The sequence below is a fragment of the Nestor notabilis genome, unplaced genomic scaffold, assembly GCF_000696875.1.
Source record: "Nestor notabilis isolate BGI_N333 unplaced genomic scaffold, ASM69687v1 scaffold6485, whole genome shotgun sequence".
In the NCBI taxonomy this organism is placed as follows: Eukaryota; Metazoa; Chordata; class Aves; order Psittaciformes; family Psittacidae; genus Nestor; species Nestor notabilis.
The window spans coordinates 1-14923 of record NW_009927783.1 but is presented as its reverse complement, the minus strand read 5'-3'; the positions used below and the strand labels follow the sequence as shown (position 1 = coordinate 14923).

The 14923-nt window shown below is 37.2% G+C and overlaps 1 protein-coding gene across 1 annotated transcript in view; it reads right to left on the bottom strand.

Annotated features, from left to right (window-relative positions):
• The window catches only part of MSH4 (mutS homolog 4), a gene marked incomplete at both ends in the record, with an annotated part of 25114 nt that extends 10823 nt beyond the window's left edge, over positions 1-14291 (bottom strand). Inside the window, 8 exons of the mRNA XM_010014202.1 lie at positions 1196-1263; positions 1970-2142; positions 4484-4657; positions 5219-5334; positions 6338-6448; positions 9065-9228; positions 12441-12602; positions 14099-14291. Coding sequence (XP_010012504.1) covers positions 1196-1263; positions 1970-2142; positions 4484-4657; positions 5219-5334; positions 6338-6448; positions 9065-9228; positions 12441-12602; positions 14099-14291 — 1161 coding nt within the window. The remainder of the gene's footprint in view (positions 1-1195; positions 1264-1969; positions 2143-4483; positions 4658-5218; positions 5335-6337; positions 6449-9064; positions 9229-12440; positions 12603-14098) is intronic.
• Between the last annotated feature and the right edge of the window lie 632 nt (positions 14292-14923).

The window sequence follows — 14923 nt, the reverse complement described above, 5'->3', positions numbered from 1 at the left end:
GCAGTAAGCGATAAACTACCTTCCGGCTGAAGCCTGAACACAAGCAGATAAAGTATCGCTTGTCTTTCAACTAACCTACATTATTCTAAGCATTTATTACTTTACTGTCTAGTTATACTTTTATGAATAACTGCTTTTATCTGCATTTCATTTTGGTCTGCCTTGTAAGATATGTGATTTGATGTAACAGGTGAAAGCAGGGTACTCTTTCAATCTGTAAAACAGGAACATGAGAAAACTCAAGAGTAATTATTTCTCCAATACATTACTTATCCCTTGTATTCAAAGGTTAAGAGAGAAGCACGGGTCAAGTTGAGAACAGGATGCACAAAGGACCTCCAAACACTATCCATGACCTAGAGATCTCTCTGGTGTGTGCTTGAGACATAAGGTTCTCTGCTTTTGAGAACAGTCAGAGTAGGGGAAACTTCTGCCTCATTTGGTAATGCTTATGCTATGCAATTGAGTATATTGCTTTCTGTCAGCTCACTGTTGTTCAGAGGATACGCTTAACCCCTGCATGAAACAGTTGCACTTAGCTCACACAGCACCTGTGCCTCGGAAACTAACAGGTAAGTTCCATTTCTGGCTTTGTATGCTTATGTGACTTAGTTCATCTGTTTTGTAAGCAGAGCTGAGCAACGTCAGAATTCTTCCTGAGAACCTTTCTCAAAATAACTTTTCAGGCAATAAAGACTAATTTCTATTGATTTGTATTACATGAAATTTAAGAAATTGTTTATATCCTAGTAAGAAAGATGCTTCATTTTCTTTAGGCTATCAAAAACTGTATCAACCTCCAAAAATAAGAGAGCAAATTTCTGTTATACACTTTTTTCTCTTAGGCTGATGTGAAGACAATTCCTCTCTCTCATCCTAGTACTGTCAAACAGGATGTACATGTATGAGGAATAAAGGTGGGGAGTGATGAAAAATTAAACAGTTTTGAAGTCAATTTGCATAACTTTAGATGAATGTGATATTGAAGCAAACGCAAATTTTTCTAACATTCTTCTATGAGAATCCTCTACTGCTGTAAAATAAGATCTACTCTCAATCTACGATAGCATTATTCCATGTAGTTTTAAGGTACAGTCTTTTTCTTATCATATCATACATATTTATAGATATCACATTTATATATTGCACATTTTAGCCAGATAACTGATCATCTGAAGTGTATTTCAAAACATACTGTATCCTGCTTTGGAATTTGTACCAAAACTGAAAGTAGTTGTTCTGTATCCAGGAATTTTGAGATAACTGTAAAACAAAAGTACAGAACAGAAATTGAACTGTAATTATAATAAGATCAATTTTTTACATGCATATACTTACTTAGTAATACTTACGTTTTTCTTTCAGGTTAAAAAATGGATTAAAAATAGCTGCTATCTCAATTATTTACTATATCTAAGCATGTAGTAATTATTGTACAGGAGGTCATGTATCAATTCAGCAGTATTCTTTTTGTTTGATTAAATCATATTTCTTCTGTGATTAGGATTACATGATCCAACTTCAGGTGGACTAACTCACATTCTGGTACTGTCTTTATTTTACACTTGTCTGGACTGCTTTAAGGGGCAATGACAAAAAAACATGCATACACAAGTATTACAGCAGTGGCGCCTTTGTTTTTAACGTATACAGCATACATACTTGTATGCTTCCAACACACTGTGTATCTGGCCATAGAGGTGAAAAGTCAAACTCTTCGAAAAAGCTATTGGCCTACTGACTTCTATCCACCTTAGTGGAGAAACTAGCTTTTCTTAGCAAAATACTTGAGAAAAACATCACTATCAAATAGAGATTACTTCAAATATTAAGTGTCCACTCTATGTCACCTGACAATCATAAAACCCCAACTTTTCAAACATGTCAAGTCACTCTGCACACTTTCATCGATCAGAAATAAATATTTAAAAAGAAATATAATACTATGAATTAAAAAATAAATCGCTACCTGCTTGAAGACCAAAAAAGAGCTCCTCATCCTGGAGTAATTCCTGAACACAGTCCAGTCTTGTGTTAATTGTTTCGGCATCTACTAGTGGCTCCAGGATATTGGATCTAAGTCTTCGACTTCCACCCGGAGTTTTGGTGTAATTTAGTACACCAAAAAGTGTGTGACCATTCCTTTGAAAACAAAATGGATGTGAAGAATACACTCACAAAGATGGTAAATGTGAAGGACATTTTCAGGTCAGAGCACCCTACACATCTGAGACACGCTTTTGGGATGCTTAGCACCTCCCTGTGTGCCATGTGTATTATATGAATTACAGCAGTTTAGGAAGTCAGGCAATTTAATGCAATTTAATGTAATATTAGCCCTCATTATATCATTTTCCTAAGTATAGAAATTCATCTGTATTCAGTATTTTCTTCATTTTTTTGTGGTAGTATTCCATTACTACTGCAGTGGTGCAGTTCACATTTTTCTTCTCAGTTGAGCTAATTAAAACCAAACAAATCCAACAGAAGGAGGCAAATTAGAGTCTGAGATCAAACACTAATCTGAACATTTTCACTAACATACATTTCTGAAAATTATTTCAAATACTTACAAGTCCAAGAGAGAAATAAGTTTTGGATTTATTTTTTAAAGAACTGACTTACAGTCATTACAGGAGCCAAATAACATGCTTATCATTTGTAGATAGTATTCTCATGTTCATGGCTTTTACACGTTGCATCCCAGGGCCTCACACTTAAGGGCCGATTGTATCTGTTTAAAATAAACAGCTTATAATATTTACATCTATTACATACCTAAACAGTTTTAGAAACCTGAAACCTTCAGTGCTACTGGCTTGAAAGAAGGCCACATAAACACTGTGATTGAAGTACAACTTGAATAGGAAGAAATCTGATACCAAACAGCATAAAAATAGCTCGACAGTACAGAAACTCCTGAAATACCATGGCCCAAAGGAGTCAAGAAAATTTTAAAAAGGGTGAAATTCAAAGCCAGTTTTATTAAGGACATACTTCTTATGAGCTGCAATTCATGGCAACACTTAAGGGGAACTCTACATTTGGGATAGTACCCACACTGCTTACCTTTAAGCAACTGAGGGCTCATTTCCCTATACAGTAAATGAAAAGAGACAAGCCCCTCCAGATACTGCCACAAGACCTTGATTTAGGTGTTTCTGGTGTGTGCCTGTACTATTAACGTTTACGTGTTAATATCTGACGCAAAGATATCTAACCAGGCTTTAGGGGTAATATTTATGTAATGGAAATAGCTCTGTCTGGTCTGATTCAAACTTGCCACCGGGTCAGCAAAAAGTGCGCAGCTATAATGCCAAAAAAAAAAAAGGCAGCAAACCGTTAGGCAGTTTAGTGTTGCCCATTTCTACTCCTTCCTCTCAAAAGCCATCTGTCAAATTAGAGCAGCTTTCAGAGAAATATTGCTCTGAGGGTGCCAATCCTACAGGCTGGCTCCTGCAGTTACATACGAAGCAATGGAGCAAACAAGAAGGAACTGAGGGCAAAGCATGGCAAATGAATAGAAAGAAACTATAGTTACCTCCCACTTCTGAAGAACAGATCTAACTGTGTACTCTTGTGATCCCCACAAGAAGAGAAAACCAGGGAGAAAACCACAGCAAGAGCCGAGCGAGACAAAAAGATAAAAGAACAGTGGCAGAAGGGTAAGGGTGACTGATCTAGTCGAAGACGTCCCTGCCCAGAGGAGGGAGCTTGGAACTAGAGGATCTTTAAAGGTTCCTTCGTATCCAAGCCATTTTATGATTCTGATATCCCTCCAAGCAGAAAGCTCTTAAAAGTAATACTTGGAGAGCGAGCAATCTCCAGGCTCTCCTTTTTATACCAAGGTGATAAGTGGACTTATAAACAGAGGTGGACCTCAGAACTTGACAGCCAGACAGTTCTAACCAGAAGTGTAACAGCCTTGAGAAGGTAACACTTGCAGCTCCTTCTGCCTAGAAAGCAAGTAACTCCTGGTGAAGAAAGTGTTCCAATCATTGTTCTCATTCTGGAGAACAACCATGCAATCAAGCACCACGCAGTTGTTTGTTTGGCACTAGTCCCTAGAACTAAAGAAAAACAAAACAATGTTTCAAGCCTGTTTATCTTGTGTAAAATGAATAAAACCCAGGCATTTTAATCCAATATAAGCAACTTGTGGAAATGTTGCCTCTTTCATTTCATAATCTGTGAAATTTTGCATCAACATCATTTGTAAGTTTACACTGATGTCTGTATTTTATTCAAAGATGACTGGGTGTCATCTCTTTCTGCAATCACTTGTGGGATTCCTATGCTAGAAATTTAGTGCTGAATTGTAATGCGTTTCTCTGTCCAAGTATTTTTCTTTAAGCTCTGAATGGTATATAAGTTCTGTCATACAGAAATAAATACAATGGTCAGCTCTTTGACACAAACATCAAGAACAGTTAGTGAAACACAACTTTATAAAAGTGCAATTTGTAAACTTAAATATTCTTACCGAGAATCTCTGTTATTGATCACTAATTCCAGATTTTGTGCTGATGATGAATCTATCATGGCTGTTTTCTCACTCCCCTGGAAACGCACCTTGAGCGATTTAGGAGCATAAACTGAATTTTGAATAAACTCCACATATTTTAGCAAAGCTGCAGCAGCTGCAAGACAGTAATACCTTGGAAAGAAACAATCTTCAATGAATGTTGAATAGTGCTACTGAAATACCACAAAACCAGGCGGTGGTATTTCAGTACAGAAATTACATTCACACTTGTGCTTGACAACTACTGGGACTGACGGCACTGAAAAGGCAGTGTGTTTTAAGTATGCACTAACCCATGAATAGTGCATATATATGCATGTAAATAAAATATTCATGTTTGATTGTCTGTACACTTGACACCCCACACTATATACTAGGTATTTCAAACATCCGTATTTCAGTACATGACTTGACGACCCAGGTTAACAAGGACCACTACTTAAAATTGTTGGTACAAGGAAAACAAAGAGGAGAAAGTGGAAAGCTATGAAAACTAAAACTAAAAAAAGGCTGTAATGGGCTTTCTACTGAAGTTTCTAGATGCATCAGCAACACTGGAGGGCAGAATAAAAGAACAGCTCTCTTCCTATTTTCTAGCTTTTGCACCAAGCCACAAGACTTGTGTGCTAAGTATGCAAAAAGCTGTTAAAAACTTATCTGAACACCGTGTGCTTTTTCCTTATTTAAACATACTTTGACTGAACCTCCATGAAAATGGTGCTGAATTCAGATGCACACAATTGTTCTATGTATTCCAAACCCTTAGTTTCATTGAAGTATTTTCTTTGCACAGTTGTAAAAGTCACATTCTGTGAAGATGAGGGGAAAAGCAGACAGTTTCAAAAGTTACAGAGATTTTATCATCAGACAGACTTCTCTATTTTTCTAGTGATACCTGTTACCAAGAAAGTCTATCATTTGGTTCTGCAACCTGTGTAAGTATTCATTCTAGCTTATTAGCACAAGCAAGCTACACTTCTGTCACTCATCTTTCCTTCTCTTTGATAATGAGTACATATAAAAAGGCTTATACTACTGATCTGGGCAAATTAACGCAGGTTTTTTTCTTGGATATTGCTCTTGCTCTCAAGAACTAGGCAAAGAACTTGGATTTGGTTAAAATTAATGACTTTACGGAAAGTTATTTTCATGCTAGCATCAATGCTGACATTCAGACTGTAGTTGTCTCTTGCCAAGGTTTAAGTCCAAGGAATCCTTATCAACCTCTCAATGGTAAACTAGCAATAAAGATACGCAGGTCAATGCAATGGGAAGCGTGGGATGTGCAAGTGGTGTATGCAAAACAAAGAGGAGAGGTCAGGAAGTAGAAAAGGACTCACGAAGAGGCCATCAGCAGTACAGACATGAGAGCAATTAAACCAGTATTCAATATGGGGCTTTTTAGAACTTCTGAAGCTTTGATACTAACAAATTACATACACTAGTTATCTGGTGCTCTTTCACCCTGCGATGCTTTCTCCCATTCTCTGATACATTAGCCACATCTCTTTATCAGGTTGAGAGAACAAAAAAGGAGCAGAAGAAACTTCTTGATTTTTTAACCTCTGAGTCTTTCCTAGGTTCAGTATTGTTCAAATTATTTCAATACCACAAATTCAAAACCTGTGGCTTTAATCAGTAACATACTTATCCCTGCAATTGTTAAGATTAGATTTAGTAGTGTTGGAACTGCATTTAGATTATTCTTTACCATGGTAAAATTAGGCTCAAACATCATAAACCACACAAAACCTGACTGCACTCTATAATATGACTGAACTCTAAAATATGGAACGAAATTTAAGAGCTTACCTTGAAATGTTCTGTTATCAGGCTGAACAATTTTGTTGTGTTCCCTGCATCACAAGCAGTGTTTGACATTATGATTTCTAGCGGTGTTAAAATCTTGAGTTTAGTAATAACCTCAACAAAAGCAAACAAAAAAAAACAACGAAAACAAAAAAAACAATGAAAATTCACATATATACTAAAATACGAACCAGCAATGAAGAATTACAGCACCCTTGTATTTTAAAAGTCACAGTCACAGTCTTGTAAATAAAGACCAAACTTTCTGCTGAGTTCTACACCGAGTCAAATCTATCTGTATCTATAGATATGGGTATCTAAACATACCTAAACCCACAATAATAAAAAATACAGGTATCTATTCCCTGTTACTTAAACACCAAAATATGCTTGTCGTCAAAGCAAGAGATAAATAGCCAGAACCATATTCCATGGCCAAGATGGGAGAAGGACTTATTTTCAACAGATAGCAGCTTTCTGGGCTTGCAGGTGTAAAGTTAATGGTGCTCTGGAAGATGAAGAAAAGTAACATGTCTGAATACTAATAATCTTTTGATTGAGGCTTGCTTCAGGCTTTCTTGTAACCTCCTCTTATAACATTTCTCTCAGTTTTACACACCTGCTGCAGGGATTCAAAGTACACTACATGCTTTTCTATTTGTTTACCATATAAGAGGACAAACATCATTATGCATTTATATCATCATCTACAAATTCTCAAGGAAGAAACATGAAAAAACAGACTGTACTTTAAGTGCTTAGAAGTTAAGGTGTGACAGAAGGGACAGGTAACAATGGAAAGATGAATAAGTATAAGCAATCATACACAAAATATATAATGTAAGGGTATTGCAAGGTGGGAGGGAGAGCTGCTGCTGCCCATCATGTCTCGTAATCATTAGGAAGTTTTTCTCAGAGGCATCGCAGATAAAACAAACCTTAAGGAACTTAAAAAATACAAGAAAACTTCGATAAATTAATTTACAGAACATTCAAAAATAAAAGGGTGCACAAGAAAAATAAAATACAATAAGCTTGATATCAATCACTAGCAAAACATAGATAGGGACACTGTAAAAAAGCAGCTGATCAGCAGATAAGACAGTACTGTTAAAGGTGTTAAAGAATGAGATACGAAACTAAGCCATGTAGTGCATTTGGGGAGAAGTTTTGGGAGTCGAGTTGGTTTGTTTTGAGGTTCTTTGTTTGGAGTTTTGTTGACTGGATGGTCAATACAGTATCAGGTATGCCCACGGAATTAAGAACTCTGTAATTTAAATGGAAAACCAGAAAGATACATATACAAATAAAAATGCCATCTCTTAGAATGGTAAGGAAGGAAAACACCGAATAATCTGGCCGAGGACTGACAAGCAGTAATAGAAGATGTAAACTTAACAAGTCACAAGCCTGACTAACAGAGAAGAAAGTTGTGTTATCATAATTTACAGGCAAAGTATGAAAGTCTTAAGAGAGGTAATAGTATTTTATCATTAAATGCAAGATGAAATCAAAAGTAAAGGGATAGGGAAGGAGTTTGGGCAGCTAAAATACTTCCCAGTTTGACAAAGATAAATTTCATGGGACAGTAACACAGTTCTTAACATTGACACAGTAGAACAGTAGAGACTCTAGACTACAAACACAGCTACTGCTAGCTAAAAAGAACGCCTTTTACTCTTAGAAGTAACTGCAATCCTTACAGAACCATTAAACAACTTCCATAAAATTAATCCAACATTTCCTTGCAAGATTCTAGTCTTAACATTCTTTTGCTTACACAGGACTGGGTTCTTTCCTAGGCACTAGCAGATCAATTTTTCACCTTTAACAGAATGGTTATTTAAGTTGCCACATCATTATCTGAACCTCGACATTTTGTCATGCACCCACATTTTCGAGGTGCACATGTCGTTTTGATTTTTAGTCCTGTGTATTACAGAAGTACTTCTGTAGCTGCCAGGTTTAATATGTGTGTGTCAACATCGGGATAAGCTTTAATAGCACAGCTGATTGAAAAAAATAAAAATTACATTAGACAACATCTATTTTAGTAAATAGATTTGATAGCTGTTTATATCCTGAGTCATAGCTACTTATGGTCCTAATTAAATTTAGCTTTTATTTCTTCAAATACTGCAAAGATCCTACAAGCCACATTATTTTCTAGCATGCATAACTACAACAAAACCATTAGATGTTTTACTAATACTTGTGTTGCATAAAGCAGAGAGATTACTCTCTGAATCAAGATATTCAGTTCTGTATTCAGAACACTTGGCTGTAAATGTAGTGAATTTCATTTCAAGCTGAGATGGAATATTTATGCAATCAAACAAAGCCAGCCCTACAGTTACCCTACCCTTCCACCCAAATTTATGCAGTTCTGCTCTTGGAGTTGTTCTGCCTGATCAAAAATATTTGCAAGTTCTATTACTACGTATTGCCCAATGATCTTCAAAACCAGGCATCTCACTCCCTCACAGTTCAGACACAATGGTTTTTGCAAAGGCTATTTTTCTTTTGCAGGACATTCTTTCCCCTTTATCTAAAATCTGAGGCACAGTAATGAAAATAGTCCTTTCAACACTGCACATTTTCTAGAACTTGTTACTTTCACTTTTGAGAAAATTCTTCTACAAACTATTCCCATTAGTCATAAGCTTACTTAAGGAGGAAGGTCATAATTAGCCTGTAAGGGACACAGCAATTAAGTATATGCAACAATACCTTGGCATAAGTTGTATTGTCTGAAAACTGTGATAATATCACCTCAGGATTTTTTAAGTCAATACTGGCCATTCCTACTTCACCTCTGGCAAGGCCTCTTCCTTCCACAACAGCTACAATAACTGATGCAGCACTATGAGCAGAGACTGCAGATGAGGATGTAACTGTAAAACAGTTGCATATATTTGGTTACAAGCCACTACCTTACCTTGACAGAATCATTCTTCATCATCCCAAGTGAAATATGTACTTGTATTCCCATACCCACGGAAATCCCATTCCATTTAACTTCACTAAAAATTAAAAATCCTGGTTGTTGAACTCCTTACTTGCCACACCACACAGGCAAGGCATTTTCCAAAGCATGAACATCACACTCTTACATTAAAAGACTGACTGAATGCATTCATTTAAGATTGTCAGAACTATTCACATCTCTGTTGCAACTGAAAACACTTTCTGAGTCACCACCTCTGTGCTAAACAAAAACCTGATGTTTAATACATGCCAAAAGGCATGGCTATTATTAAACACTTGCCATTTAAATTCAAATGATGCATAGCTATTACCATTAGTTAAAATCAGGTGTATTAATTGCAGAGAGATACTGTAACTTAATATTCCACTAACGGCACAACTCTGATCGAGGTTGTTTAGATCTTGCCAAGTTAGGGAAAACAAATGTCTTTACATACTTTTTTTTTTTAATCTGATTTAATGCTAAATTATTCTAATATCTATATCTATAGTATGCTTGAGTCCCAGTAATAGGATTTTTATTTTGGAGTTTTTTTAATAATTTCTTGCATCTGAAAATTGTTTTGGCTTGCATTTTCCCAAATATCATCACAACCTCAATCAATGTCATCTCCTTCCTCTAATATCCAGCTATCTCTCCAAGACAGCCCTTGCAAAGACCAAGTGTGAAAATTAAAATTAAGCTCCTTTATGCCTAATGTCTTCCTTTCTGAAGACACTAACCCTCATTTTCTTGCCTAGTCTCTTTTTTTCCTCCCACGTAGATAAAACCACCAACCCAACTGCTTTAGCAATTTGCCCAACACAACACAACAAATCTACTTTGGGATTGTACTACAGACCTGATGTTTATATCTAACCTGAACAGACGGGTGATTCCTCATCTCATGGCATTCAGCCAAATAGCTAATTTCAAAAATGGGCCTTTTTTTTGTTCAACTATGGTTTAATGCAGTGTAGTTGACTGGAGACAAATGCTGACACATTCCTTCATCTCACTCTTCCCATACCACTTTTGCTAATAAACAGAAGTTTAATTAGCACCAACTCAAAACCCAGCTGTCTCCTAGCATTACTGTTCTGGCACCTAAAAGCTAAGCTGTGAGCCAGGAAGTTGGACAGTCTCAGAGATGAGGTATCATCTGCAATCAGAACTGGGTTGGTAAGAAGTTGAACAAAATGAGCCGGCTATCCCACTTCTCTCCAACTTTGCTCCGGGTGCCTGTCACCACAAATCAGTGCAACAACATGTCTAACCCATAGTAACGAAGTCCCCCCACACCAAATTATGTTCCATATTTAAGCAGCACTGCTCTTGACTGCGAAGTTACAGTACTTCCTAAATATGACACTTAACTAATGGGGTGATGCCATTTTATTTGGTGTACTGAAATTCTCCTAGTCTATGAAAAACCGAAAACATGTATACACTGCTTCTTTTGGTATCTCAGCTAATTCTTGTTTCATATTTGCCAAATGGTATTGCATTCCTCCAAATTCTACTGGAGAAGCTACTAACACCGTTTTGTTTGGAAATCTGCAACCAAAGATTATGAGACTGCGCTATTCAAACAAGCAAATGTGTAACTTGCTGAGCGATAATGAAGCAATTATCACACTATGGAAAGCAGCTGCTAGATAGACTTTGCTACGTAGCAGAATGTGAGATTCCGAATACGCTGTAGTCATTACAGATCAGTGAAGGTTGATTAAGGGCTGCCACATACAAAACAGCAAAAATCAACTTCTCCAGGCTAAAGAACACACATGTAAAATCAAAGGAAACTGAAGATGTGACTTTGTTTCGCTGTTAAGATGCACAATGCCTAGAGAAATCTGCTCTGTGAGTTTCAACATCATAGTTACTCTGATTCTCCAACTCCTGGAGCAGCCACACAGGAGACTGCATCACAACAGCTGTAGGAAATCACACACTGCGGGAGACACTGACAACACAACAAACCAATATGATTAAATGCTGACACTTTATTGAGCCCGAATAGCTGTTTATATAACCTTTCTAACTGTCCACACGAACTCTATACAATCCTGATTGGCAAAGTCCACTAATGCACACACATAAATACATCTCATGATAGGCTTAAGCTTTCAGTACATGTGAAGGCTTTATCAGTCCTAAAGTATGCAGAGTTTCTTGTTACCTAACCGGGAGTTGTTGTCCTCAAGCTAACTCCCTCATTCCACAGCTGCAAATATTCTTTAAATAACCTTATCACTAGGCCTTGGTGCCTAACTCAGACTCTTGCTATTGACATGAGTCCTGGATTGCTCATGTGTCTATTTTTGTTCCAAATAGTCCTCCACAATACACTTCATGATACTTATATTTTGCAAAATAGTAATCCAGTGGCAAGCGAAGAGCCAGCTTCTTCTTACCAGGAATAGGTAATTTTTTCAAATAAATTTTTAAATAGTTTCATGGCTTCAAAGAATTACCATTAAACAACCGTAAGAACTCTAAAGACTGAACTGATGATTAATCAGAGAGTGAAAGAACTTCAAATCCCGTTACTTCTGCACTACCAGAGCACAGAGGTACACATAACATGGCACAAGGCATCATTAACCTGTAACACAAGTTTGCTCATAAATAGCTCATACCCAATGGGTAAGAGTTCCTCTGAAGATACCAACATAAACCATGCAAAACTTGCATCAAGAGACTTGAGAATGACATCATGATATACAATGTACAAAGCATTTACAAGCCTACTAAGAAAAACCCTTGATTAGCAATTCACATAAATTTGGGATCTTCAGCCACCACACAAATCAACATGGCCACAAAAATAAATCCATTTTGGACAATTTGAAAAAAGCTTGAATTCTAACTATGGTGATAATTTATACATGAATGCAGACTAAGTAACAAGAGGTTGCAATACCAAAATACCTACTCGAGTATCTAATGTAGTATTTTCCCCTATGGGTGCATCTTGCGCTGGCAAGCATCCTCTGTAGTACAGAACACATTATGTTCTGTGTTCTGAATCTATCTCAGTATCTTACTGTATCACATTAAAAAATAAAGTGTGCTTAATAAAATAATGTAAGAAATGTAAGTAGGACTATTTCCTTTAATAGCTGTTAATCTTACCTGAATATCCCATAAGAGGGGTATGGCTTCTGCAAACAGACCTACTAGAAGAGAGGGGTGTTTTTCCCACGCATGCGCTATTCAGGCCTCGCACAGAAGAGCTCGTGAGATTCAGTGCGCTAGTGTTTTCTACACAAGAACTTTTGTCCCCAAAATATGATTCTGAAAGGGAGAAAAAAAAAACCCCACAATTTTTATTCAGAAAGCAATACATAAATAACCACTTTGAAAAGTTTATTTTTCTTACTAGAGCGATATCGAAGCATCAACTTTTAACGTCACCGAAGCTCTCCAAAGTATGAAATAAAATAAAAATCAGTCTGTTTTGAAATCAAACTCTTACCAATGTTTATTTTCCACAGTGACATAACTTGCAGCACCAATGAAAACCATTGTTTGCATTGTTAAGACTGAAATACTACAATAGAAGTCACTGTACCACACATAATTTCATATTCTAATGTATCCTACAGTTATGAATGCGGTGTCAGCTCCGACTTACATTTGCCTGTCAGTTTTTAAATCTGTATCTGAAATTGCACATGTTTATGGATTTTATTTACTTATTTTTGAAGCTGAGCATTCTTTTTTTTAATAAAAGAAATCAAAGAACGATGTTCAAAACCTCCTCCGCTTGAGAATGATCTCCCTTTGAATTTATGGGGTTCAGCTCTCAGAAACCATACAATAACCTGGGACGTATTTGTTCTCTGCTGTTTCTTTTATACATGTATCTTCCAATTTATCTCTATTTTTAAGTCCTGCAAAATCTCTCAGATCATTTTTTTGCTCCAACAAATTATTTAAAATATTTTACTTATTTTCAGTTCTCTTGAGATGATTAAACCCAACATAATATCCTTAATCTAGCTTGAATAACTGCTGTAAATTGCATAAAAATTAATTAAAATAGAAACAGTTTTTCCACTTAACAGTTACAAAATTCCAGGTATTAGAGAGACATGCAAGCCCAAATGTTTCTGTTCCTTCTATTAAACTAAAAATTGATCTACAAGACAGAATACTTCAATATTGTCCTCAGATGACCCATTAACTGCATGACATTTCCTCATGGTTGGTACAAAAATACTGACAATATTGTTTGTTTTTTTGTGGGAGTTGTTTGGGTTTTTTAAATCTTACAAAACTGTGACAGCTGAGAAAAACCCTAAAACATCGTTAGTTCAGACTGTTTTGTTTGCGGTTTTTGGTTGGTTTTTAAGAGTGGACAAATCAGCACTGCAATGCATAGAGATTTTTTTTTTTTTTAAATCATTCAGTTAGGTTTTGGCAGAAGTTCACTCAGAAGTTTGGCAGAAAAGACTTTGCTATTATCTTAGAACGTACTGAACCTGGCATAACATGGGAAGAATGTAATTTTAAAGTCCAGACAAACCAAAGCATCTATGGGTATTTTTTAAAAACAGCATGTAACAAGTTATGCCCTACTCAGACTGAAATTCTAAGGTTTGTTTGTTTGTTGTTTGGCATTTTTTAGGACTCATGACTGATCATGTACATAATCCACAACTGCATTGCCTTCCTCCCAGCTGACGTGTAATGGAGATGTACATAGTTCAGAATGCATTTCAGCACGTGTTAAAATAATTTCCAGCTCCTTTTATAGTTTTTTCCACTGGAAAAAATACAGTTCGAACCATTTCTTTTTTGTTTTGTGCCAAAATACAGATTGATGGTAGGATCAAAATCTATGAACTGGCTGGTGCACACATGTTCACCAGTCAGGAGCTGAGGGGCCTCGTCCTCAGGGGGAGCCAGCAGCCCCGGGGTGAACAGCAGCTTGACGTGGAGGATAGCAATAGCAATGTCACGTTTTAGGACCCCAACATCCTTACAACACACGGAGGATAACAGCACTTAAAGCTACAAAAAAACAAACCCAACCAAAAAACCCTAACAAAACCAAACCAACCAACCAATCAAACCCCAAAACAACACAAAAACCCACAAACACCCTCCCCCACCCCAACAATCGAACCAAAAACCAGAAGCCAACCAACCAACCAACCAAAAAAATCAAACCCAAACCCCATACCCACCTGAACACTGTTTAGGTCTCTAGTGAAGCAACACCGTATTGCAATATCAAACTAACTTATTGACCCCACCAGGGAACCGAGATAATGCCATCTATAAATCTTACATAATGAAAATAATGATTTATTTAAAGACGTGTGAAGAACGACTAGCGTTGTTCTGATGGGCTGAAGGGGGCGGGGGGGAGGGAGAGAGAGAGAAAGGTCGCCTAAACGAAGAGATGCTGCTGCCGCCCCTCCTCAGGCAACCACCGCGTGTCACAGCCCTTTCGAAGTCCGACCGAAACAGAGGGCAGGGCGACAGAAGAAAGGGGACAGGACGTGGACAGAGAGGGCAACGCCGCACGCAGCCCCACCTCCTCTTCCGGAGACCGGCGCCTTCACCCCGGCAACCCGGGTGGGAGCGAGGCCTTCCCCGCTGGAGCT